The 27,977-nt window shown below is 40.0% G+C and overlaps 1 protein-coding gene across 5 annotated transcripts; it reads left to right on the top strand.

The window, feature by feature from the left end:
- Window positions 1–198: 198 nt before the first annotated feature.
- Window positions 199–23,227, top strand: sin3aa (SIN3 transcription regulator family member Aa). 5 transcript variants are annotated; one of them, XM_062420133.1, is made up of 21 exons: window positions 199–235; window positions 7,752–7,968; window positions 9,392–9,574; window positions 11,163–11,269; window positions 11,990–12,284; window positions 12,388–12,636; window positions 13,094–13,246; window positions 13,369–13,524; window positions 13,650–13,739; window positions 14,430–14,548; window positions 14,653–14,863; window positions 15,181–15,297; window positions 15,541–15,779; window positions 16,336–16,519; window positions 16,647–17,223; window positions 17,550–17,719; window positions 17,845–18,018; window positions 18,974–19,066; window positions 19,639–19,733; window positions 20,011–20,240; window positions 21,248–21,383. In XM_062420133.1, exons 2-20 carry the CDS (start codon window positions 7,783–7,785, stop codon window positions 20,189–20,191), a joined length of 3,579 nt encoding a protein of 1,192 aa, XP_062276117.1. In that variant the 5' UTR covers window positions 199–235; window positions 7,752–7,782; the 3' UTR covers window positions 20,192–20,240; window positions 21,248–21,383. The 5 variants fall into 5 exon arrangements, with proteins under 5 accessions (XP_062276117.1, XP_062276118.1, XP_062276115.1 ...); XM_062420131.1 differs by having other exon boundaries at window positions 200–235; window positions 13,653–13,739; window positions 20,048–20,240; window positions 21,248–23,227; XM_062420130.1 differs by having other exon boundaries at window positions 200–235; window positions 20,048–20,240; window positions 21,248–23,227.
- The last annotated feature ends 4,750 nt before the right edge of the window (window positions 23,228–27,977 follow it).

Raw genomic sequence — 27,977 nt, 5'->3', positions numbered from 1 at the left:
CCACTTTTCTATCACTGAGAAAGCCCTTCGAGCACAGACGATATTCAAGCCTCCACAGTTTCCATCTGATGGAGCCACTGCAGCTCTAGTGATGATGCTCGCTTTGGGCTTTTTTAGCGGGTGATATTTAAAACAAAATGACGTGGCTTGTGTTGTGCGCCAATGCCAGCGGAGGGGGGCGTCTCCAAAGATTTTGTTACAAACACGAATCCGGAGTAAGGAGTCTTTTTCCTGGGTATGTAACAGCTGTTTAAACTAAATAATATTAACTATACTGCTGCTAAAACACGTGAACGGTGTTTATTTTGAATCGGGGAGCTCTCTCTTGTTGTCAGTCGTGCCTTTTGTGTCCTTATATGAATTAGAAAGGGGGGGGGGCTTTTTTTTAATGCTCGTAAACGGCAACAGAATAGCCAGAAAACATAACGTGGTAGATAGCCAAAATTTGCAGGACGTCATTTTTAGTCGGCTAGTAAACAATCTCCCCGGGGCTGTGTAATGGGAATATGAGGCTCCCCGCTGTCTGGAAGTGGAAACATTTTGTCTGCAGCGTTGTGTGAGCATGTAACGCTTGTTTGCAAATGGATCTGTAAGACAGAGAGAGGAAGGAGGGAAGGAGGGAAAGAGAGAGAGGAGGGCAGGTTAGACATTTTACTCCCGACTGTTTGAAGTAAACAAAGAATATGATTTGTTAAACGCGCAGTCGTCCTCTCTGCAGGGAAAAAAATGGGGCTGCGTTTTTTTGTTTTTTTTGGAGAGGAGGTTGTGTTGGTGGTGGAGGGGGACGCGGGGAATGGCGTGCTGATGTTTCCATACAGCGACGCCGTAGTTCCCGTTTCGTTTGACTTTGGCATTGTTTAATAAAGGGGCAACTGGAGCAGCTCTTGCCGCCCAGAAGAGACGCGACGCAGTGATAGCCGCCAACAGGCCACGGCTACTTCACCGCGTCCGGCCAAGTGTGCCTTTTTAGTGCCATAAAGCCTTTTGTTTGGAGTGTGCAGTTGGCGATTACGCACGTCGACCGACGCTGGCTGGCTGGCTGTTTGGAGGGGGGGGGGGGCTCGTTGATCCTCCTAAACCGTGCAGTCCGGTGTTGTTGCGAGGGGGGGGGGTCTCCAAACCCCACAGCAAAGCAGCTTGTTGTCTTGCATGCTTTTGCACAAATCTTTAAAAAAAGAAACCATTGCGTCACAGCCGGGAAATAGTCTTTACAGTGGTGCGTTGAAAGCAGTAAAATCAGCTGTATGTAATTGTGTTGGGGGGAGTGCTCTGTGTGTGTGTGTGTGTGTGTGTGTGTGTGTGTGTGTGTGTGTGTGTGTGTGTGTGTGTGTGTGTGTGTGTGTGTGTGTGTGTGGGTGCGCGCGCGCTGCAGCCCTACGGTCGCTGCTGAAGTCTCTGTGCCTTGGCTGGACCGAGGAAGGAATCCCGGGCTGGTTGCTGCAGCTCCGCCTGTCGTGGGCGAGGGTTTATTTTGGAGGTTCCACCTTTTGGGGATTTGTAATGACTGTTGCGCGCCATGATTGGCTGCGATGACCAGTAAAGAGGGAGGGACACAAGTGCAGGGGCAGAGTCGCTCCCTCCTTCAATCACGTGTCATCAAAGTCCAGGAAGTAGAGATAGATGGATAGATAGATGATGGATAGATAGGGAATTGCACATAAGAATATTAGAAACACTCAAAAAAGTTAATAAGGGGAGAAAAAAAGCAAAAACATAACTACAATCTTACCAAACTGAACTAAATCTGATATCAGCCTGATACTGACTGATAGCTGGATCGAGTATTGGTGACAATGGGCCTCTGTATTGGCCAAATACCCAAAGACTACCTATCAATATCTGTGCTGAAAAAGTAGGATTGATGCATCTTTACTCTAAATAAACTATACCCTGCTACCTAGTAGGGTTGGGCAATAAAATCATACATCAAGATACTTTTGACCAAATACGTTAATATTGATATTGTGACAATATTGTAGGGATGACTATTGGTGCTTTCACAAAATGAGATTTTTGATAATCAATTGATTATATTTATAAAATGTTTTGCCTCCTGCCTTCATCAGGATGGAGCCTGTAGCCGCTTCCATTTCTCTTAAGCACGTTTTACCAATTAATCATGTGATCAACAAGTCACCATACATACAAAACATCGTAATCAATAGCTTCTTCAAAATTATCTCATACAAAATTGACAATAAATAGAAGAAAAAATGTCGATGGTCATTTAATCACAATATCTTTTTACGGTGTCATCCAGAAAATGTAATTTCTCATTTCAAGCTATCAATCAGTAAAATAGTTAATATTTATCTTACAATCCAGGTAATTAAATTCTGTATTCAATTAGTATTTCAATATTTCCATTTTATATATGAAATTATAAGTTATATTATTCTCATATGAGGCGGGTGTGTGTTAAGTATGTAACAAATCAAAATACAGATGAGGTTTTTAATTTTCAAAGTGGAAGAGGACATAAAACATTATTGAATGATAAATAAGTGATGTAATGAATGTCCTAGAATGCATGTCAGCAGTTTTTCCTACTTAAAAGAAGTCTTAAAACAACAGTCAGGTCCCTATATGAACACTGAAAGAGGTTTTCCTTCCTCTAATCATTTCTCCTCTGCATACTGGCTATTAATAGATCTGCAATGCAAGTGATTAGGACAAAAATCCTCAATGTGTCCACAGTCACTTTGTGCAAAAATGCATTTAAAAGTTCATCTGAAGCTTATTTGAGGCTTCAGCAGTCTGAGTTAATCATATCAAGTGGATATCTGCCACATTTAGTCTTTTTTACCATCAGATTCCCTCTTTGTGTTTCCTTAGACAGTGTTTCCCTGTTGAGCTGCAGTGGGAAAATAGTAACAAAAAGAGGGACTTTGGCACTGAAAAGACTGCAACGCTGAAAGATATCTTCTTGATTCGACTCGCTTGGACGGCTGAAGTTTCATATTACCTTCAGATAAACTTTTAGATATATTCTTGCACAGGAGGAGGCTTGTGGATTTTGGCCCCCATCACTTACATTGTAAGTATATTATGAAGGGATCTTCATATCCAAAAGGAATGATAACAACTTATTTCAATGTGTAGACTTGACAAAATGTGAACCCGCTCTTTAAAGTTTGCAAAGAGACCGATGCTTCACTGAGGAAAGGTCACTTCATTTAAGAAATACATATTCTTAACACAATTATTATTATAAACAAAATGAATAATCTTTATCTTTATTGGTCAAGTATGTTTATGCATACAAGGAATTTATGACTCTGGTTTAGTGGTTCTTGACGTACTTACAACAAAGATAATTAAACATAACATAACATCGCTTTTATGCACAAGCAAGTGGCTGCAAAAACCACATAAACACATAAATATAGAAACAACAAGAGGTCAACAACACACAAAGTCTACCAGTGAAACATATCTTTGCACTGTAAACAGCACACAAATAGTGCAAAAGTGTTAAGAGTGCATAAAGTGCTGAGATACTGAAAGATTTTTAAAAAAGACATGTTACTATATATAATACAGTATATAAAGCCTGTTCAAATATACAGTAATGAATGAAATGCACACTTACCAACCACTTCAGTAGGTACACCTGTGCAATCTTATTCAATCCAATACCACAGCTCTGCCTTAAATTCTACTTTTTTTGATTTTGTCAAAAAAGTTATAATTCTACTTTATGTTTATTGCTGAGGTCATACTAAGTGGTAGTGGCATACTGGGGAGCATTATATTTACTGGTGTTCGTAATATTTTGCCCCTGTCATGTATGTTAATAGAGAGGACAAAATATTAGGAACATCATTCATACACTCACTAAGACCTCAATAATAAACATAAAGCAGAACTATCACCTTCTTGATAATGTTAACAAAAACTGAAAATGTATAAGCTTCATAAATGTAGAATTTAATCCTTACATACAGTTCAGGGTCAAATTTATACACTTGAAAGCTGTTAAAAAACACCTTATACACATTTATTTTAGCCAGACCTTTCCTAATGTGACCCACAGTTTACAAAAATGGAAATAAATTGCATCTTTTCTTTATTTCTGTGCAGCTGGGGGAAAAAAATTAAAAATCAGCATTCAAACATGTTGTTATATTCTTTATATTCTATAGAATTGTGATCGTGAATGTCTTTCATCCATAAGATTCAGAAGGAATAATCAATTTATTAATGACTGATGGGGAATTTATGAATGAGTCAGAATATGAACAGAATGTGTTAAAGCAGAGCTGTTTTATTGGATTGAATAAGATTGCACAGGTTAGGCCTGTGAGTGTTTATAAATATTAATAATTTGTAAGTGAGTTGAGGGTTAGGGTCTTTTTATGTGTACTAAAGTATTGGAGAAGTAAGAAAAGTGTGCAGCAATTTTCATCACACAAACCATTGACACTCCTCCTCTCCTCCTCTCTTCCTCTCCTCACTGGCATTGTCGCGCTTCAAATCAAAATGGGCGTACTAGGTAAATTGTACGTCAATTCCTTGCCTGACAGCTCGAACTCCCAATCGGAACCCGTCGCCCCGCCCTTCTGCGTAGCCTCTGGACGAATTGACCAATAGCGTGCACCGGGGGCGGGGTCATATAAAACAACCACGCCCCCTTGCTCCACGGCTAACCGAACGGAGATTGTTTTCCTCTCTCGGGGAGATTTTCACTTTGCAGCTCTCACACACGGCTTGAATTGTTGTTGTTGTTGTTTTTTTAATGAACCGATAAGTCCCTTTTCCTACACCCTAACAAGCAAGGAGGTGTAAGCGGTTGACGGATTATATCAAAAGCATCATCTACGAACTTCGGGCTTGCCATTTAGAAGAGAGAGAGAGACAGAGAGAGGGAGAGAGGGGTGAGTTCATTCAAGAGAACTAGCAACCTAGCAACCGTTACCAGGCGATTTGAGTAAATTACAAGAAAAAAAAAACAGTATTTCTTTACATGTCACTCACTCGTAATCTGCACCACATATGATCTCTCTAACAAATCGATATCTTATGCTCGCTTCAGGTTGTTTGTCAGGTCAATGTGTGTTACAGCTGCATGTGCTTCCCCTGCTAGCTCCGGCTACTCATGTTGTTTACATTAGCCAAGCAGCGACAAACAAGTTATGGGTGAAGTTAATACAAAAACAAACCACCTTTATATACTTTTACATTGGGGTGAGGTAAACACAGTGTAGTATTTGTGATATGTGCTTACCTGCTTGACACGGTTAGGGGTGTAATTTGCTGCTCCTCCTCCTGCTGCGCCATGCTCTTAAATGGCGGGCTTGGTGCTGTAACTCGAGGTCGGTGCTTGGGGTGTTTTTAGTAGGCCATAAAAAAAAGGGGGTATGAGTGTGAGGAGCTGCTGTGGTGGTGGTTTGCATGTAAGGAGATGTCTGTATTTACCTGTACGTGACTATAAAATGCTACAAACCACCTACACCCCCTTCAAAATCTATAAATAAATAAATACACCTCCTCACACACAAGCCGAAGAGAGCGAGGTCTGTGTTGGAGGAAGTGTTTACGAGTCACTTTGACAGCCTGTTTTTTTATGTCACATGCTCGATACTAAAAGGGGGGGTTTATATAGCGGGGTGTATTTATTCTATCCCGGTTTCGTCTTTCACTGAGAGGAGTTGGGACTCGGTGCTCTGGGTCTGGAGGAAGTTGTGACTCCCACAGATCCCACACAGCACCTGTTTGTTGCATCGGTGACGTAGCGTGTCTGTAGATTTCATTGGCTGCAGAGGCTGCAACTACACTCAGTGCATGTTAACGTTTTAGAATCGTTTAAGACGTGCTTTTTTAATATCTCTTTTGCACTAAATCAACTTAGAAAGAAAGAGGGGGTAAAATCAGAAGCTTTCTAAATATATATGGTATAAATATATTCTTTTATCACTTTGTTTCTAAAGGGGTTGTAAGGAATGCTCTTCAAAAATAACAGATGAGATTAACTATATTCTCTTTTCTTTTTTTATCTTTATTTTTATCCTTTCATGTATGAATTATGATAACCTCAGGCAGGATTGTGTTTTTTTATTTCTCAGCATGCATGAAAAAAAAATTGAACTTCATTTTTTCTCATCAAATTACATTATCATGACAAAAACAATTGATTTACAACCAAAAAAGGTTACTGCAGATGAAGTGGTAGTGTATGGGATGACACACTAGTGTCCACTGTGGTGGTCGAAGTGCAACTATACCATTAAAATCCTTCATCATGTGTGTATATATAAGAAAACTGCTTTTGAATAGCTGTCCACTGTAGTGAGCACTATGCAGGAAAGGGTTAATCTTAAATACGTGTTCATTTCCTTTTCACCAAGCATGAAAATTTCTTCATAGTAGCACATCAAACTGAGTATAAATATAACTGTACTCAGTACTAGAGCCCGACCGATATATTAGTCAGGCAAAAATTAACTATCACAGATATATTGGTATCAGTGAATATGACGTCTGATGTATGCCAACATATATGTATATAAATATATTTTTTAAGTTATGTAGGCAGCATTTTATGTATATTTGAAGCCTTCTTAGTTCAAGTTTAATATATGCATATGTTGTTGTCATAATTCATAGCTAATTATAATTATTAAATTCCCAATGGTGTTTCAGTGCCCGAATTTATGTATTTATACAATAAAGTTTATTGTTAAACTGTAAAATATCACAGCCTCCATTACGTATCCTTGTCACAAGTTTTTGATAACTACATTTGAGGGATACTCTTCAATACCTGTTGCATTTACACTACTTTTCCACCAAGCCCAGGAAATGCAATTCTATTTTTATTCATAGGTAGCAAAAAAGTTTGTGTTGGACGCGCACATTCAGAAAGACAAATAAAGAAGGTGCTTGACCAAAAAAACTAAATGAAAAACAAGAGAAAAGTCAGTTGTTAATATACATACAGCAAAACAAAAGCTTTCCATTTATCAAATCAGATTTAACTTCATTATACTAAACAACAAATTAACTGCACACAATTCACAGAAGCAATATAAAAATATGCAAAATAAAACAGAGAGAGTCCATTAAAGGAACAAAAACTTGTACATTCATGTTGTCATGTCTTGTATGTTCTTTCTTCATAACTGCTTTTTTCCCCCCTAAAACTCCCCCCCCTCCTCTAGTTCAATTCGCACACAAACTTTTCTCATTTTCATGCTTTTGCTCCACCATCTCTTTGATGATCTGGTGGTGACGTTGCTGCTCTGTTGTTACCCGTACAGCAGGGCGTAGCTTAAGTTTTAGGCCGGTCTTGTCATTGTTAAAGTGACCCAGGACATCATCAAGTGTAATCAGACACTTTTAAGTCACTCCGCAAAAAAAGACACACACTGCTTTCACCTGCTCTCAGGGTTAACACTGCTGTAGTTCCTAAACAAAGAAACATCACAAAATCATAACACGTGTTTTCATTTGACAAGAAATCAGAGGTCTGAATGAGTGGGCTCATCATTGTGCTGCTAAAAGCTTTGGGTGTTTTGTTATACCTATCATCAGGTGCTATGTAATGATTCTCTTCCTCAGCCAAACAACATAAGTGGCTCGCTGGCACCGTGTTTATTCATACTTTTACAGTCGACGCAGAAATTGCTGCCACATGTTCCTCTGAACAATTTGCTGAATGAAATCAAGAGGCTGATTTAATGGATTCTGATAACTTCACCGAGGTCTTGCCAGTCTTTAAATAAGGTCCATATGCTGCTCTTCATTCCCAGGTCTCTCAGCTCTCACGAGTATGAGTTCATAATGAAGCGGCGACTGGAGGATCAGGAAACGGTTTTTGCGTCCCAGCAGCGGCGCCTCCCTGGCAACACGGAGGCTTTCCAGCATCGTGTCCTGGCCCCGGCTCCGGCCCCAGCTGTGTATGAGGCCGTGACTGACAGCATGCAGCCCACAGCAGGCGTCCAGTACTCCGTCCCCCAGGGATACCAGGTACACTCAACTCATCCACTGCAAATCTCTCTAAAACCTGCATATATAGAGATGTTTTTTGGGTTTCTTTGTAATTAACTTTTTATTGATATCAAAATACATCATTTCTTCCACAAATTACATCCTGTATAATGTCTTCTAGACAAAGCAGTGCAAGAACTCCATACAGGTGATGCAAACTATAAACAGACATAGTATTATAGTCATCCATAAAACAGAGAAAAACAAAGTCTTGTCCAGGTTAGTTTTTTTGTTGTTGTTGTTGTTTTGATATCCGGTTCTCTCTCCTTATTTTCATCCCCTTCTTACAGAGCAGGGCTGCACGATGTGGACAAATGATCATATCTCGATATTGAAGCCAAATATCTCGATATCGATGCAATATGACTGATTTCACACTTGTTTGAAATGTAAAATGTAGTAACAGTAAAAATGAATCGTTCTTAAACAAAACAGCACACGAATACCAAAATGTACAAAATAGTTTATTAATCACAACAGATCAATAACTGTCTGAAGCTGCATTGAAATGAAAAAAATAAACAGTTTTCTGCAACAATGTTTTAACAATATTTTAAATGTAACAGTGAAAATTAAGTCTTTGGCTGCATTAAAATAAATACATTTAAAATAAATAAAAGTGTATGTTGCTGTAATGTCTACTTTGACACAGTGCTTCACAGATTTATAGCACTTATTGTAGACAGCACTTACCTAATAAACTCTTTATTGTAAACTCTTTTTTACTACTTTCCTAAACAAACAAGACTACAAACAAACACGCAGATGTTGAATTACGGAGACGTACTTGCATCTGACTGTGTCTTTATGCACTCTTCATACAGAGCTTTGTGGTGTTGTTTGATATCGTCCATATCGTTGCTCTTTGCGATATTAATATCTTGCACACACACATTGAGTCATTTTTCTCCTGATGGAGGATATCGAGAAACTTGTAATCTTGTATATAGAGAAGTTTTACTAATATGATAGGGTGTAAATCTCATCTGTTACAGATACAGAGACTGAAGCTCTGTTTTTTTTCCATCTGGAAGCTTTCAGCATGTCCTTATTTTCATGAAAAGAACTTGCTGTACACTTAAAACATGACTAAGTCAAGCTGACAGCTGTCTACCAGAGTATTACTATTCGTTTCTGAATTCATAATGTGTAGAAAGTCACTGAATCTAAAGTTAGATTTATACTCTTATAGCCATTCAGCTTTAAATGACATTTGACAGAGAAGATCTAGATGCAATCAGGTTATTAAGAATGATCTGGAAATGTCATTAAAACTGACTTTGAACTCCATTAACATACATGTTAAATAAGTTATGGGACTGTGTGTTTTAAGGAGACATGTTTAGGTAAGTGTCGCGTATTCTCCGCTACTCCAATAACAGTCTCGGCTCTGCTCTCCCAGGTTCCCACTGTGGCTCAGAACAGTGGAGGACATGGACACACCCCTAGCCCGGCGGTCCACGCGGGGTCCCACCACCACAGCCCCGCAGTCCAGTCCCACGGGCCCGCAGTGATGTTGGGGCACGGCCACACGACTGCTCCTCCGGCCTCCGTGCAGGGCCAGCAGCAGTTTCAGAGGCTAAAGGTCAGTCGGACACTTTAGCTTTAGCAAATGTCAAGGAGATTAAATGCTAAAGAAGTTATTGAAAAACACATTTTTTGAGATTTGATGAAAATGTGTGTATATTTAGCCCTTTTAAACGTTCAGTGACATGGTTAGCTGGTGGTAGTTTGTGCACATTGTCTGGTTAGTTAAATTGCGAGTTCCTGTTGTTATATCTTGACTCATTAAAGACTCACCATGTCAAAGTTTATCAAAAGCTATTCATGTCAACAAATTAAACCAAATTAAAGGATGTAACTGAAGTATGAGGCGTGGGAGTCAGTGGGATCAGTGGTGTGTGTGTGTGTGTGTGTGTGTGTGTGTGTGTGTGTGTGTGTGTGTGTGTGTGTGTGTGTGTGTGTGTGTGTGTGTGTGTGTGTGTGTGTGTGTGTGTGTGTGTGTGTGTGTGTGTGTGTGTGTGTGCATGAAAGCAAAAGAAATAGCTAAGGCAGCATAACTAAACCAAACCAAAACGAGTGCCTGAAGGGAGAAGCAGAGAGCTGCAAACAGCAGCAGCAGCAGCAACAAGAAGAAGAAGCAGTGAGAAGAGAGAGAAGCTACAGCCATACCACAACATTTACCCCCAATAACATCGAGCCATGCAGATAGTTTTAAGTTCATCATCATTGCTATGATTATCAGTAGAGTTTCATATGTGGTTTGCAAAGCACTGAAAAATGAATTTGGTGAAATTATCAGTCATGTTTTTTCCAGGAACAGTTTCGTGATTAGTCAGAATCATCCACAAACTGTTGCGAAACCTCTTCATCGGGATCTATTTTCTACAAAGTGGAGAAAATACTGAAATCTGTTGGCAGTCTGCGTGTTATCCTCACTGAACTGTTTCTTAAACTTTTTTAGAGACTTTTTTAATTTGTTAGTTGCCCCCAGGCCAAAACAAGACCAAGCAGCCTTCCAATAAAACCCGTCACACATGAGCAGTAATGAATTTATGGTTTTAAACGTGGAATTATATTAGATAGAGAATCAGAAACCAAAATTAATTATGTATGTACGTTACAGCGCTGCAAACTAATTCCTTCCACTAGCTACCATTATTGATACTTCCTTAAATCAATCAGCCACATTTGCATTTAAATGCCTCTGTTGGATCTCTCATAGTGATCAGTTGTTTATTGAATCTTACAAGGCAAGAATTTACCAGCATTTTTTGTTTTGGTCCTTTAAAATAACATGTTACACAATAATATGGTTTAATGTGCAGGACATGTTTCATGGGGAATCATTAAAACACAATCATTAATATACTGAAGCTGAAATATTGTCATTAAAGTTTTAAGACTTGATAAATGTACTGCTTCATTCCTAGTGTCCTGCAAGGTTTCAAAATGTATCTTCTAGGTTTATAATTGGACATATGCCCGTTCATGTGTGCAAGTCAAGCAAAAAGCTCAGATGCTGGTTTTGTATTGCTAGAAGAGTTCTCCTAGAATGAGGATTTCAAATAGTTAATGGTGGATTAAGTGCAGTGATGTCAAATGTATGTAGCAGAAAAAACAGATTGATGCCAGATTGATGAAATTTACGTTCCTTCTTCTCTCTCCCAAAGGTGGAAGATGCTTTGTCTTACTTGGACCAAGTGAAACTGCAGTTTGGCAACCAGCCTCAGGTCTACAATGACTTCCTGGACATAATGAAAGAGTTCAAGTCTCAAAGGTGAGGATGTTGTTTTTGATTTTACTTAAAAATGCTGTGATTTTTTTTTTTTTGTTGGCATGCGCACTTTCTTTTTCATGTGTTTTTGCTTGATATTCTCTAAAGTAAATGGTCCACCATGTATCACAGAAACTCTATAAAATAGACATACTCAGATCTGGAAAAATGATGGAAAGTGTTAAAAAATAATTGGCACATTTGCCGTTCGTTGAGAGCGACCGGTCTGTTATCCCCATCACAGCTGGCTGCTACAGTTTAGAGAGTATGTGCCGCTTTTAGTTTGCTTAAACTCTTAATGACCCACAACGTTACGAGCTTTTGAATACACTCTGGGTTTAGATCCCAGCCGTAGTGGGATGACGGTTTATATAAGAAAGCTGCTGCCACAGACACTCGTCAGATTGTGAAAAATATATGAAGAGAAAAGTGTGACAAAATTCTGAATTCATAATGTGTAGAAAGTCACTGAATCTAAAGTTAGAATTATACTCTTATAGCCTTTCAACTTTAAATGACTCTTGACAGAAAAGATCTAGATGTGATCAGGTCATTAAAAGCATCTAGAAATGTCATTAAAACTGAGCTTGAAATCCAAGAAATACATGTCTGTTAAATGGAAGATTAAGTTGATTATATATAGTAGTTTGATATAGAAATAAGTTTTAATTCTCACTTTTTAAAGGTAAGGTGGATTTAAATAAGTTGTTTTTCTCTTTCTAGTATCGACACCCCCGGGGTCATCAGCAGAGTGTCGCAGCTTTTTAAAGGTCACCCCGACCTCATAATGGGTTTCAACACCTTCCTGCCGCCCGGCTACAAGATCGAGGTCCAGACCAACGACCTGGTCAACGTGACAACGCCGGGTCAGATCCACCACATCACCCCGCATGGCATTTCAGTCCAGAACATCCCCATAACAGGACCACCTACCCCATACCAACCCCAGCTACCGCCTACCGCAACCACCAGCGCTCCGCCCCCCCTGACGCAGCCGACCCCTGCCAAGATGAGCAAGGTGAGAGCCAAAACTCTAGATAAGAAGTTTACATGTCGTTTGTTGCACAGCATCTTCTAAAATACCCCCCAAAAAAATTCCAATGTTCTCCCCCTTTTTCTAGCCTCTTCAGCCCCAGGCATTGACGCCGAGCAGTCAGAGCAATCCGTCCATCCCCGCATACACCTCCCCCCGCTCCCCGCCCATGCAGCTCCACCCGCCGCTCAGTGGGACCCCCGCCGGTCCACCCATGCAGAACAACCAGCCAGTGGAGTTCAACCACGCCATTAACTACGTCAACAAGATCAAGAACCGCTTCCAGGGCCAGCCCGACATCTACAAAGCCTTCCTGGAGATCCTCCACACGTACCAGGTCAGCAGCTGCAGATAAACTCCAAAGTGATACTATACAGAAAATAGAGGCTTTAAATATATATAAAAAATGCATTGTAATGTTTTTTGACAAGTTTCCTAAAATTAACAGTGGGGGTATTTTAAACAGTTTCATAACTAAATTAACAAATATTAATTAATGATTTACCTGAGGGTACCTTTTGTTATTAAAAAAAAAAAGGGTTAGGCACAATAAGATGTAGCTTCAGCATACACCATTTGCTGTCTGTTTGATTTTCTTTTGTCCCAAATAGTTGTAGTTCAGTGTTTCAGCAGTGAATGGGCCACACAATGGAAAAAAAGGGAATTTTGGGTCACAATTTCACAGAGTTTATGATCCAATGCGCTTGCCCATAAGAATTTATGGAGTGTAAGAACTTCGTAGTGAATATTTCAGCAGTCACTTCACAGTATTTTGATGTATTTATTCTCCACAGAAGGAGCAGCGTAACGCTAAGGAGGCAGGAGGGAACTACACCCCGGCTCTCACGGAGCAGGAGGTGTACGCTCAGGTGGCCAGACTCTTCAAAAACCAAGAGGATCTTCTCTCAGAGTTTGGGCAATTTCTCCCCGATGCAAACAGTTCAGTGGTGAGTTCAACCACGCCAGTAGACCCATCTTATTTTTATTATAATTCAAATATGTCACAATTATGAGTTTTAGTATATGCTGTTTTTAATGGCTCTTTTGTTCATATCATGTTTCTCTTCAGCTGTTAAGTAAGACGACAGCTGAAAAGGCCGAGTCTGTGCGGAACGATCATGGTGGAACCGCCAAAAAGCTGCAGCTCAACAACAAGCAGAGGCCCAATCAGAACGGATGCCAGATCCGTCGGCATCCAGCTCCAGGGAGCACGCCCCCCGTGAAGGTATACAAGCTCCTGTTTGCACTTATTACCATGTTTTTGTTTGTTTTTTTGTTTCCCATTGTTTGTATTGTTTCGTAATTATTGTACCTATGTCTTCTTATCTCCGTTTTGGTAAAATGCTACAGAAGAAGCCCAAGTTACTGAATATGAAAGATTCATCAGTGGCAGAGGCCAGCAAGCATGGAGTCGGGACAGAATCTTTGTTCTTCGAGAAGGTGAGTTTTTGGCATGCTCTGTTTTTAGTTGAAATCCATTTTTGTTCATATGAAATAAATGATATCATTAAATGAAAAATATTAACATGGCAAGGAAAGAAACAAATCTATAAGTCAGGAAGGAAGCATTTTAAATCAAAACAGAAACTGGAAAAAGCAAAAAGCATTTGTAGTAATATTATTTTTAGTATAATTTATGAATTCTTAAAGATTCTTAATTAAATTATAGGACCTAAACAAGTCTTTGTGGTAGTTTTTACTATTTTAGTCTTGAATATGACTTTTTATACCTTTTTATTTAAACAGGAAAATATTAATTGAGATACAGATGGCAGCATCGTATAGAACATAACACATGGAGGTTACCAACATAACTGAATAATCAAGGTTCACAAAGCACCAAATATTTAAAAAGTGAAGTAATATTGATAAAATGATGCAAAAAGTATACAGATACTAACAAATATAATAAAACAGCTATGCAGAAGATAAACATTCTCAAAAAAAATGCCAAACCTTTCACTCTCACAGCACAGTTTACTGAATCAATACAGTCAGCATGAAATTCTACACTCAAAGTAATAAAGTTTTTGTTGTGCAGTCGAGTTGTACTAAAAAAGTATTTTGCACATTTTGTGTACCTCCAGTAAGCTCTGAGAGAAATGGTTTAACATTTATTTCCCTTTGAAGGTGCGTAAAGCCTTGCGAAGTGCAGAGGCCTACGACAACTTCTTGCGGTGTCTGGTCATCTTTAATCAAGAGGTGATCTCCAGAGCTGAACTGGTGCAGCTGGTGCTGCCCTTTTTAGGGTGAGTATTCTTTTATCGCTCTGAACACATCAGATAAGTGAATTTATCACAGTACGTTGTATTTCTCATAGATAATTTTATTTAACTTAATTGTGTCATAACAGAAAATTCCCTGAGCTGTTCAACTGGTTTAAAAACTTCCTGGGATATCGAGAAATGTCTCACATCGAAACATACCCTAAGGAACGGGCCACAGAAGGCATCGCCATGGAGATTGATTATGCTTCCTGTAAGAGGCTAGGCTCCAGTTACAGAGCCCTGCCCAAAAGCTACCAGCAGCCCAAATGTACCGGCAGAACTCCACTTTGTAAAGAGGTGAGAGAAAAAGTTTAGAGTAGACATCCAGAAATTTTAGAAAAAGTCATAAACTGCATGACTTCAATTGCTTTGATTTCACACTAGTCCGTTTTCTGAGTGCTCAGCATTTGTTTTAAATCATATGAGACTGATTGATTATGGACACTCCAGCTATCTCATGTCTATCCAATCAAAAAAAATCTGGTGATTTGCAGAATTTCCTCATACATGGTAGATTAGATATGGGTATTTTAGTTTGAAAAGAGGTGCAGAAAAACACACAGACTTCTAGGTAAATAAGTAGATGACACAGTGTTTGTTTCTGTTGTGTCCAGGTCTTAAATGACACCTGGGTCTCCTTCCCCTCGTGGTCAGAAGACTCCACTTTTGTCAGCTCCAAGAAGACCCAGTACGAGGAGCACATCTACAGATGTGAGGATGAACGATTTGAGGTGAGCAGGAAATATTAAGCATTTACAACGTGATGAGATGACATCATCACAGACTGAAAAATACCTTTATTACAGTAGATGTTACATTTTCCTTCTCCACGAATTAATTAGGTTTCTAGCTGGCTAACAGTAAAATATGGGACTATTTGTTAATCAAGGAACATTGTGAGCTTTTTAATGAAAAAGAAAGAATATGCATGCACAGTAATGGATAATAAAAGGCATGTGTTTTCCACCCTGCAGCTGGACGTGGTGCTGGAAACCAACCTGGCTACCATCAGAGTCCTGGAGACGGTACAGCGGAAGTTGTCCCGCATGTCTGCCGAGGAGCAGGCCAAGTTCCGTTTGGACAACACGCTGGGCGGCTCCTCAGAAGTCGTGCACCGAAAAGCCATCCAGAGGATATACGGAGACAAAGCACCTGACATCATCGATGGCCTGAAGAAAAATCCTGCTGCTTCTGTCCCCATTGTGCTAAAGAGGTGGGTGTCGAAACACAGCCTCAATGATGCATGTATTACCTTTTATTTTGTCTGACCTATCTTTTACCTTTTTATAAAGCTGTTTTTTTCTGTTGAGGTTGTTCTTTGACTTGAAGGTTAAAGGCTTTGATCATGTTGCAGTGTGGTGAATCATCAGTAAGGAGCACATACACTAATGCACACGTTTGGGATTTACAAGCTCTCTGTTTACATGCAGTAGTAAATGTGTGTACACCAGCGTCTTCTGGGCCCAGACCGAGGCTATGAGCTGCAGCTTATGAGTCCACTAATCCACACAGGAGAGAAAAAGCCAATATGATGTGCGAGGGGTGGATTTAAAAACGGTGCTTTTATAGTCTGCACTCTGCATCACGGCAGAAAGATTTGACAAGAAGTCACTTCTTTAGCAGTATTTTATTTTAATGCTCCTACATGACATACATCATGTTGCAGTGTGTCAGATTTCTGCATCCCGTTGTAATGAGGTGAAGTTAACGAGTGGCTGCCTTTCACTGAGAGGTTGTTCACATACATAACTCTTGACTTCTCCACTCAGGTTAAAGACCAAGGAGGAGGAGTGGCGGGAAGCCCAGCGAGGCTTCAACAAGATCTGGAGGGATCAGAACGAGAAGTATTACCTCAAGTCTCTCGACCATCAAGGCATCAACTTCAAACAGAACGACACCAAAGTGCTTCGATCCAAGTCCCTGCTGAATGAAATCGAAAGCATCTATGACGAGGTGAGTTTTCCTTCTCAGTGATTTATTTAAACATTATCAGTGGCATAATACAAACTGCAAATCATAGTAGGAACAGACCCTCAGATGAAGGTGGGAATCACGAAAAATCTTGTTTTTTGCTCTGCAGCGCCAGGAGCAGGCATCTGAAGAGAACGCCACCACACCCACGGGCCCCCACCTGACGCTGGCATACGAGGACAGCCAGATCCTGGAGGACGCGGCGGCTCTCATCATCCACCACGTCAAGCGTCAGACCAGCATTCAGAAGGAGGACAAATACAAGATCAAACAGATCATCTACCATTTCATCCCCGACATGCTGTTCGCTCAGCGCGGCGAGCTCTCCGACGTAGAGGAGGAGGAGGAGGAAGAGGAGATGGATCTGGAGGAAGGAGCCTCCAAAAAGCACAACGGCATCCCCGGCAGCGGGAGCCCCTCTAAGTCCAAGCTGCTGTTCAGCAACATGGCGGCACAAAAGCTGCGCGACTGCGACGACGCCTACAACCTCTTCTACGTCAACAACAACTGGTACATCTTCCTGCGCCTGCACCAGACGTTGTGCTCGCGTCTGCTGCGGCTGTACGGGCAGGCGGAGCGGCAGATCGAAGAGGAGGTCAGGGAACGAGACTGGGAGAGGGAAGTCCTGGGACTCAAGAAGGAGAAGAACGACAATCCAGCCATCCAGCTGAGATTGAAGGAGCCCAGTGAGTTCCTCTTCTTAAGTTATTCTGTTTTGTGTTTGTTTGCCTCTCCAGTTGGGCACAAAGCATACATTCTTAAATTATAACAGTTCCTCTTTGACTTTTGATTCATTTTCCAGCTTTTTGACACATAATGCACGTTCCTCTTTTTCCTAGATAACATTTTAGAAGCATTTTTATGGTACAAAAACTTACCGCACTGAACAGGAGACTCAGATTCGGAAAATGTAACTGCTTCCAAAATGAGCACTACTTGTCAAAAGTGATTCTTTTGAAATCCCGGCAGTCTTCTTGTTGGCCGTCTGATTTGTTATTCTTCTTGTCTCCAGTGGACATCGAGGTGGAAGATTACTACTCGGCCTTTTTGGAAATGGTTCGGAATCTTCTGGACGGAAACATGGAGGCTTCACAATACGAGGATTCGCTGAGGGAAATGTTCACCATTCACGCTTACACCGCCTTCACAATGGACAAGCTCATCCAGAGCATCGTCCGGCAGGTAAGCGTCTGTTCTCTCTGCCCTCCAGATTTCTAGTGTCGTTTTGTCTTGTCGAATCCTCCATTAGCTCTTCTGCTTCTGAATAGTTGTGTAAAAATCAAACTCTGTTGCTTCTCTCCTCCCAGCTCCAGCACATCGTGAGTGATGACATCTGTATCCAGGTAACGGACCTCTACCTTGCAGAAACCGCTAACGGCGCCAGCGGAGGAACCATGTCCACACAATCGTCGAGGAGCTCCATAGAGGCCATCTACCAGCGGAAAGCTGAGCAGCTCATGTCTGATGAGAACTGCTTCAAGGTAAATAGGAAATGCAGAAATAATTGCTGTAATTGATCTAGATGTAGACATTTGTTTGCTGCAGAGGAGAGCATTCAATCTTCACTAACTCTGACTGTCCACTCCCCATATTTGATTGTAATCTGGTTCTTGGGAGCATTCAATACCAATAAATCTTCTCCACCCACAGGAATTGTGACAAATTAGAAAGTCAAAAACAAGTGCCTGAACTCAGCATTGTCAGTTATGTTGCCTTTACTGGCCCGTTAACAAAGCAGCTGAGTTGATAAACATGAATATGTTGTCTGCAGCATATATTATTACTCTTACATAATTTCTTTAAAATATTTTTGTGCATTATGTGTAGTTCATGGTCTGCACCTTAACACCTAGAGCATCAGGACACCCAAGCTACCGCAATAAAAAGTAAAAGTTGCCACTTGCTTTCATTTACTGTCGGCAGTGTGTAAAGCTGCTTAAGGCCACCTGCCACCAGCATGTGAATTTCCATTTGACCTACTTAGAAAGCTTCATTTTACAGCTGATAACCTACCCGGTTCACACAAGTTCAAGCACTTTTGTCCAAAGGATCCAATTTTGAAGAAAGTATATCACCCTGGAGCGACAGTAACATTAAAAATTTACATCAGGCCGGTGTGTGCACTCGAGCAGGATGTAAAAATGAAGAGAGATGTTCCACAAAATACAGCTTACATAATGTTTTTATGTTCTCTGTTGTTTTATCATCATTCTCTCTAAGTTGTTTTTCTCTGTACTTTCACAGTTATTAGCAATTTAAATGCAGAATGAGTAGAAGAACTAAAATAAGACAAAATTCTGAGAAAGATGGGTTCTCGATTGCAACCGAAGATATTGATATTTCAGTCGTCTGGTTTGCCTCGGGACACGCTAGCTTCTTAATTCTCACGCTGAATTAATTTCACTGTCACATGCAACATTTTTGTCATTTCCTCAGGTGATGTTTCTGAGGAACAGAAGGCAAGTGGAGCTCATGGTGGAGCTGCTCGACACGGATGAGGAGAACTCCGACGAGCCCATGGAGGCCGAGGTAAGAAACACACCTGAGAGTACTTTAATGTCTCACAGCACTGCTGGCTGTAGGTTTCAAAGTTTCCCTCGTGAGAAAAGAGTTTGGTGGAATAACTTTTTTTTTTTTCAAAAGCCACACTACATACATCAGCATTTTCACTATTTTACAAGCTACTTAGAACTTTTATTAATCGATTTGAACCTCTGTGACAGCCAATAAATTGCCAAAATGATGAGGAGTTGTGCAACGTCCCAACCACAGTCCTTGGCTTCTGGCTGGTTATGAATTCTCACACTGACATTTAGTGGCAGCGAATGATGTTTAGTTAAAAATGAATTTAAAAACGTCTCATTTTGGCTGCTTGTGTCATAATAGGTAATATATTTGATTATTATCGTCATTTTTACATGATGATATTAATATATAGCAAATAAATGCAATGTTTTGTCATTGTTTTCACATTTTGTCTAGTAAGAGGGTCCACTCTTCCAGCTGGAGTGGAAACACTAGTAAGGACCTTTTGGTAATGCTGGTGCAATATTAGAGTTTATACACCGAATGTGTGTCTTAAACTTGTTTTATATTCGCAGCGCTGGTCTGATTATGTTGGACGTTACTTAAACCCTGATTCAACCGCTCCGGAGCTGAGGGAGCATCTCGCTCAGAAGCCAGTTTTTCTTCCCAGGTAAGTTGTCATATCAGGTGATTTGTTTTTTCTCCCAGATAAGTTATTCCCTTTTTGAACTAGCTTTATTTCTATAAGCACAGAGAAATAGTAAAATGCATTGGCGATGGTGTTACCTTTGCTGCAGTGAACAAATTCACTATAGAGTATTGTGCTGCATAAGCTGTCTGATACCTCTCCTCCTCTAAAAGTCAAATTTAAAAGTCGAACATGAGTCCTTTTGATTAAATCAACTCTCATTGATTTGTTCTGACACGTTCTTGCTTGATCTCATTAGTCACTCTCATCACGTATGTCTTCGCGCCCGTAACCAGGAATCTGAGGCGGATCAGGAAGTACCAGAAAGGCAGAGAGCAGCTGGACAAAGAGGCCAGCGAGGGCGGCAAGAAATCCCTGGAAAAGGAGAAAATGGAGTGCATGTTCAAGCTGAACTCCTACAAGATGGTCTACGTCTTTAAATCTGAGGATTACATGTACAGACGCACTGCCCTAATGCGTGCTCACCAGGTATTCACCCCCCGCCCCCTTTTTTCCTGCTTCTAATCATTTCTGCAACTAATTTTAATACAGCCCTCACTTTGCAAAAAAAAGATAATTTATTCATTGTATTAAAATGAGCTATATCACAATAGGTATCGTTATCAGGATACAAGATTTTGGCCAAATCGCCCAGCCCTACTGTATATATGCAACATGATGTCACATCTTTGCTCAGACCTAAAATCTAGTCAAAAGGAGGCTGGCAAAATATCTGTAACTCCATAAATCAAAGTCCAGTATTTTACATATAATTCACTCACTTATGAATCAGTACACTCAGTTCAGCTTGAGGATTCATTGTTAATGACATCTTTAGTGCTTAAAGGGGATGTAATGTGCACATTTCAAGGTATATATTTATATACTGAAATATCTTTGCATGATTTACAGTTCATAAACCTCCTTAAACCTTAAACAGGCAACGTGCACCAGGAGATACTGACTCTTTAACACCCTGTTAGGAACATGATTGGTTAAAGTGGTCATTCAATTGTGTTTTGCCTTGAATTGGTAGAACCGGATTGGTAGATTTGAAGCTTGTGGTAGGTCTTTACTTTGATAGAAATGATAAAATCAGTTTAGAAACTAGTATTAATGACCAAGGAAAGCAAGAATGTATCACTTCTCATTCAATTGTTTTTACCATTATGACCATTTTCCCGCCCCCCCCCCCCCCCCCCCCCCGATGAGCCCACCCTGTTCTGATTGGCTGACTTCTGACGGCTCTGGAAGCTACATAAACAAAAAATATTAGTAGGATTTCAGGTCTTGTTCTTCCCATTTACTAATAATGGAAACTTCTTGAGTACATCTGTCCATGTTGTAGCCAACAGTATTCGAAATAACAGAAAACCCCAAAAAGCATGATATGTCCCCCTTTAAGAGTCAAGTTCTAAACTATGTCCGTTTTATCTTTTTTTACCCACTGAGTTTTCTAAAAACAGGACAATAACCTTCCTCTCCGTTCCCCACAGTCCCATGAGAGGGTGAGCACGCGACTGCACAAACGCTTTCACGCTTGGGTGGAGTCGTGGGCTAAAGAACACGTAACCCGGGACATGAACGCCGAGACTAACAAGTGGCTGATGGGCGAAGGACGTGACGGCCTATTACCCTGCACCACATCCCGCCAGCCGGAGATCCTCCACTACGTGAACATCAACAAGTACCGCGTCAAATACAGCACACCCACCAAGGCGCTGTAACCAACCAGAGCCGAGAAGAGGAAGAGACAAGGAGAGAGACTCTTTTCTTTGGGTGGTGTTTGGTCTGAAGTCAAACAGGTCAGGAGTTAGAGGTAGGGGACGAGGACTTATTAAACGTGTTTTTAAGGCCCACATGGGAGCACAATTAAGCTAGCTACCGTGTACGTTGCACCCGGGGCGGCAGGATTACTGATTTTACCAGCGTTTTTAGCTGGGCCCATTTTTGCGCAGGGCCTTTGGTGCCAAAACTTAGGAATGGCCATGTCCCAGTCGCAGACCCGAGTTCTTACCAGCATTCGGAGCCATGTCTCAGACAAACTTCCCTGAGCCTTTTTTCGACAGGGCTCAGCGACGTGAACATTGAGCTTGTGAGAGTCGTCAGAGTGGTGCTTTTTGTACTTTTATCACACCGGTTTAGCTTTTGACTCGACCGTCTCGTCTGAAGCCATCAGAGTTAAGAGCTCCATCGAAATCAATCACACAGGGATTTCTCTTATGATAGCGTTTAAACAAACTATACGGTGGACAAGTGCACTTATATTCAGGAAGAGGAAAAATGTTGTTTCTAAAGTTTCGTTTCATAGATTTGAAGGTTTCGGAGGGGAGCTCGACAAAGTCAAGAGATCTGGTTCAGACATTCCTGCGTTAAGGCCAAATCACAATTATGTATGTATCACTAGATGGAAAGAGGGTTACTTTTTCTTTCCAAAAAACACATGGCAGCATTATTAGAAACTGTGCCTGAGCCCCAAACAGTGTTGTCAGGTTAAGATCGAAAAGCACTGTTGCATCTTATGTAAAAAGAAAAGGAGAAAAAAAAGTTAGCCTCACAACACTGTTTGGTCTCAGACTGTAAAATTGTATATCTTGTGGATGTCAGATACTGACATGTATTCCAGTGTATGTGTTGTGTATATATATTATATATAGTTCTATTAACACAAATGATCCTTGCCGCCCCGGAAGTCAACCTTTTTAAATTGTTGCTGGCAATGCCCTCCGCCAATACACCAGCTTGTACACACACACATACAGATAAACACACACACACACACACACTCGTCTCATTTTGGGAGGACTGTCCACATGCCGCTCACGTTTGTAAATACACTGTACATAGTCTCAGACTTTTTATGACAGATCTGTGTTGTTGTGCTAGTAATACTTTCCAAGCTTACTGTGGACTTTAGTGATAAATGGCTAAAGTTAGTATGTATATTAAAAAGAAAAATGCAAGACCATTTATTACAGTTTTTACCAAAGGGAGTTGATTATAAAAAAAAAGAATAGCTGTTTTCCCCCCTTTGTGTGTTCCTTTATGTCTTCTCTTTTTAATTTCTGTAGTAAAAAAAAAAGAACGTGGAAAAGTAGAAATGTATCCAGGTCTTTCAGTTTTTATATATAAAAAAGAACTTTTTTTTTCTGAATGTGACACTTTGTTGGTAAAAATCACTGCCCCCCCCCCCCCCCCCCCCCCGCCCCAAACCCCACCCTTCCTCCCCCTCTCTTTTTGACATCCAACACCGTCCGTGGTGCTGGTGGGATTCATTTCAGTCTTCAGATGAACGGTCTCACCCTGTGATGTACGCTTCCCTCCCTGGATAGATTTCTGCTGCCTAACATCACCCCACACACCATATTTTTGATAATGGAAGAAGTCACACGAGCATGTCTTTAGTCCCTTTATTTAGACATTATTTAAAATAATAATAAAAATGACATTTGTAGCCTACGTAGCGCTTTGTGGAGTTGTTGAGTGATTTTATTTTATTTTTTAAATTTCACCCTTTCATCTGGTAACTTCTGAGGTAGAGCGGATCCACTAATTGGAAGATCGGTGGTCCAATCCCCATCTCCTGCAGTCTGCATGTCAAAGTGTCTCTAGGCAAGATACCGAACCCCTAAATTTCCCCTGAATGCTGTGCTATCAGTGTGTGAGTGAGTATTAGATTACTTAAGATCCTGATGGGCAGGTTGGCATCTTGCATGGCAGCCTCCTCCATCAGTGTGTGTGAATGGATTAATGTTGGCATACAGTATAAGTGGTTGGAAGACTAGAAAGGTGCTATAGTAGTATTAATGTAGTTCATTTACCATTTACTCATGTCAAAACACTCACTACACCACTTAATTCAATGCAATAAATACACAGATTTGTATTGTTTTTACTTCTATACAGTATGTAAATTAAAAGTTCAGTGCAGAGGGTTTAGTGGCATCTAGTATTGAGTTTGCAGATTGCAAACTACTGAATACCCCCCAACCCCCCTCAAACAATAATAATAATACATTTTATTTTTAAGGCACTTTACATTTGAAGCAAATCTCAAAGTGCTACAAGGTAAAAGCATCAATATAAAACAGGTTTAAACAAAAAAAAACTAAAGTAAAACATCATAAGAGCATAAAAGCAGCAACCAGCAGCGTTAATTAAAAGTCAAATGTTCTGCTAAAAATAAATGTTTTAAGTCCTTTTTAAAAAATTCAATAGTCTGTGGAGCCCTCAGATGGTCAGGGAGGGCTTCCCATATATGAAGGTCCATCACCCATGATGCCGAGCTTAGTCCTGGGGAAGAGGAGAGGGGATTGGAGTTTGTACAGTTGGGTGACAGAATAATTCAACATCATGCCAGTTGTGAAGAGTTGAGCCTGTTGTTAGCCGTGGACGTGATGATCTCAGTCTTCAGACAGTTGATTGGTCGAATCGTGTGTCATCTTTGGTTGGAACAAAAAACCTGCAGGCACACGACCCTCAACGGAATAGTTTCGACATGTCTGGTGAAGGTGATCCTTCATTGGCCACAAAACTTGGCAAAGGCTTCTGTAGAGCCAATGTTTGGTTTGTCCGCTCTGGGCAACTGTTGAAACATAGCAGCCAACATGGAAGAGGAGCCTGCTCTCTTCGTAAGAATACATTTGTAGGCTCAATGTAAGGTGACAAAAACGCAACAATTCTTATATTCAGGTGAGTATACACTAATTAAAACATACTCATAATAATAATGTTTTCTATTTCTGCCAAGTATGTTCTGCTAGATGCCGCTAAATCTTACACACTGCATCTTTAATATTCCTAAATCCTAAACCACAACAATTGAGCAGGATTAATTCAAATGTAACAGTATGAAAGAAACACTTTGATGATTAGTTTAGTTGATGTCTGTCCATTCAGTTAAAGCAAATAGTGCAATGAGTTTAAAAGAAAGAGTAAAACACCCATAGTGTTTTTTTCCAACCACTGGCAGCTATTGTGTCATGATCAATGACCACATAACCACCACCAGCTAAAATATATTCACTGTACATGCACATCATGATCATAGTGTATGTTGGACTAATTTAGAAAAACTGCAGTATTTTCTCTTTAAACACATGCTTACACTCTCATCCAGGATTCATTTCACACTCTAAATCCACTGCTGTCAGGACAAAAGCAACAAAAAAAAGCATTTTTGTGGCGTTAAGTACAAAGTTGGTATTTTATGAAGACCTCCATTAAACAGTCTATTCCCTTTAAGTCCTACAGAGGGCGACGTCACACTGTCCACCAGCAGTAAGAGCTCCTTGCATCTTGTACATGTAGCAGTGAATGATATATTACACTGAAGATGAATTGAGACACTGAAGAACTTTATTTCACTACAGTTTATATTCAGTTATGTTCAGTATTCCCAGTTTAAAAATAATGAAAGAAAAGCAGTATACATTTTAAAAGCTGGAATAGTTGTGTAGCTATTTGCTGTTCAAGATTTTCTGCATAGATTTGAATATCATGCACACAAAAAATATTTGGTTTCAAACCATTTTTAAGATTGTTGTCACTATATCCAACAGCTACACTTATTTTGATGTCTGAACAATGAACTCTTACAGAGCTACGAGAGTTCAAAATGAAAGTAAAATATCCCTTTAGTGAACATCAGCATGGATTTTCAGTAGGTTAGTAACACTGACAAAAAAGTATGAATGGGAAGCACATTATCATTGTCAACTAAGCACGGTGTCGTTTTCATTCATCATACTTCTTACTTCATACTTCTTTTCAGCCATGAGTCAAACTGGCCCTGAAAAAGGTATTTTTCACACCATTGATGGAGGTGAACACATCAGGACAGTTTGAATGGTGTCAAAAAATAATGAAAAATGTGAATTTTATAATAGTCAAAAACTTTGTAACTGTCCAATGTGGAAAACTGTACCCCCTGTTTGTCTTTTCAATAGTAAAAATGCATTAGCAGAAAGAAAAATGTAATCTATCAACAACACAGTAATGTACAAATACAATACAATATAATACAAATAACAGTACGGGGAGTATTGAAGAAAAAGTTAAACCAATCACTGAAATACAATTGCACACCATAACAACACTAATGCAGAAATTTAGAGGGATAAATAAATGCAACTTATAAAAGTGAATAAGCAGTGTTTCAAACCATCTGGCAATGTTGTCCACAATTTTTCAGAGATAAGATGCCTTAAAAGCTTTTTTAATTTTAAGATACTTTACAGACAGAATCATAAAATGTTTAACATAAAATCTGTAATATTATCAAGTTATCAGCTCCACTGCTGTTATAAATAAAACCATACTTTCTGTAATATTAAATAATGAGTGTCACAGATGAATAAGGAAATTGGAGTCCAAAAGTTACTGGAATGAGTAAAGTCATAAACAAATGAGAATATGATTCGATTCGGGTCTAAAGTTGTGAATGAATTTCAATGCAGGGATATATTACCTGTGTAAAATGTTAATATGAATACTTTAACTTTATTAGGGACAAAAAAATCCATTCAATTCAGCTCAAACATTCCTGCTAATGTTGGGAAGTACCTTTTTCCACCAATGAAAGGAGTTTTAATAGTAAGAACACATCTGATATGAACATTATTACAAGAGCGTTCCTGAAGAACCTTTCCACCGAGCCACAGTCAAGGAATCAGCCGTGAGAAAGGTTCAAATAATAAAAATGCTTTAATTAGAGACAACAATTTTGTAGATATACTCTCAAGTACACTGGAATGATGCCATATACATTACTTTGACTTATATAACATTACTTATTGCACAACATGTTGTTTGTTCCATAAGATCACATGTTTGGGGAGAAGTTGGGCTTGAGAGTAATCTTCCAAGGGATTGTATACATAGGTTTGCAAGTTTAGTAGTTAATTATCTGAATTAAAATTACAGGAAAGCGAGAACCTAAATCTATCACTGAAAGTTTGAAATAAAAAAAGATATGGTAATCCTTTATTAGTCCCATCATGAGGAAATTTACATTATTGAAGCAGAAAGTGGACATAAGTAAGAACACAAGCAATAAAAGCAATAGCAGTTAAACAAAAAAGTGTAACATTATGTACAAGAGTTACCGGTTTTAAAATGAAAAACTGATATACCAGGGGAATTATTATGAGCTAAACAATGTTTGAGTCAATTAATCCTAAATATACGACTAATAGTTTTGCAGAACTGTACAGATGAGCTGGACAGACTCCACCAGGCCTTCGTGTGTGGTTCCACATACTGTAGAAATGTCCCAAACTCAAACTCCACCACACTTACCTGCAGCTTTCAGACCCCCCAAACAAACAACACACATCCACACATCCACACCCTTTACCCACTTGGCTCCGGCGACACTGAGGCCCCGTCGAGGAGGGAGGCCGACACATGCCAGCGGAGCCCTCCACGCCTCCCACTGCCAGCGTTAACAATGAGTTCCTCAAAGGCAGCACCGGCCAAGGGGGAGTGGAGGACTTCTTTTTTTTCTTTTTTTTTTACCCCCAAAGCTCTTCTGCGTGATTACTTCCTTGGAGTGCACACTCCTGAACTTTCAACAGCTTTCAGCTCCCTAATGTCACCGCTTCCGCAACTTCTGACTCAGAGAGCAGAGCGATTGTCACAACTACAGAGCTGGTATTGTCCCTCGAGCTTGGAGGCCTTGGCACCCTCAACGTGGAGCAATTAACTCACTAAGAGCGACCACGTACATTTCTGTTCTTTATGTTCAGCATGTAGAGAGGCAGGACGAGGGTTTTTACAGTGTTTGCTGCATTTCAAAATTCAACAGGCACTTTCGCTCTTCGACCAGCTACTGTGCTTTTCAGGTTGAACAAACTCTCCGAATGCTTCTCCTCTACTTGTTGGTGAAGTAGACAATCTTGGCAACCGTGACGAAAAGTTCACAGCATTTTTGGATGAGAGCAGGTTTTCACGACATCAATAAGAAAAGCTGAATAAAGGGGGAGATTATCCAAAACACTTTGTCATTCGGGTGTATTTTTGGAATGGGTTTTAACATTCTGAGGGCCGATGGATTAAAAAGAATAAGAAGTATGAATCAGTGCTGCTAATAATAACATAGAGCTCTTATCCTTTTCTTCTCACACAACTCATCAGTCTCAACTTTGTGGGTGATTGCACTTCCCACACCAACCAAACAAACACCCATAATTGTAACAACAAAGAAAAACAAGACAACACATATTT

The sequence above is a fragment of the Scomber scombrus genome, chromosome 6 (genome assembly GCF_963691925.1).
Source record: "Scomber scombrus chromosome 6, fScoSco1.1, whole genome shotgun sequence".
NCBI classification, from domain to species: Eukaryota; Metazoa; Chordata; class Actinopteri; order Scombriformes; family Scombridae; genus Scomber; species Scomber scombrus.
The sequence above is the reverse complement of the archived record's forward strand: the minus strand, read 5'-3'. Positions and strand labels throughout refer to the sequence as shown.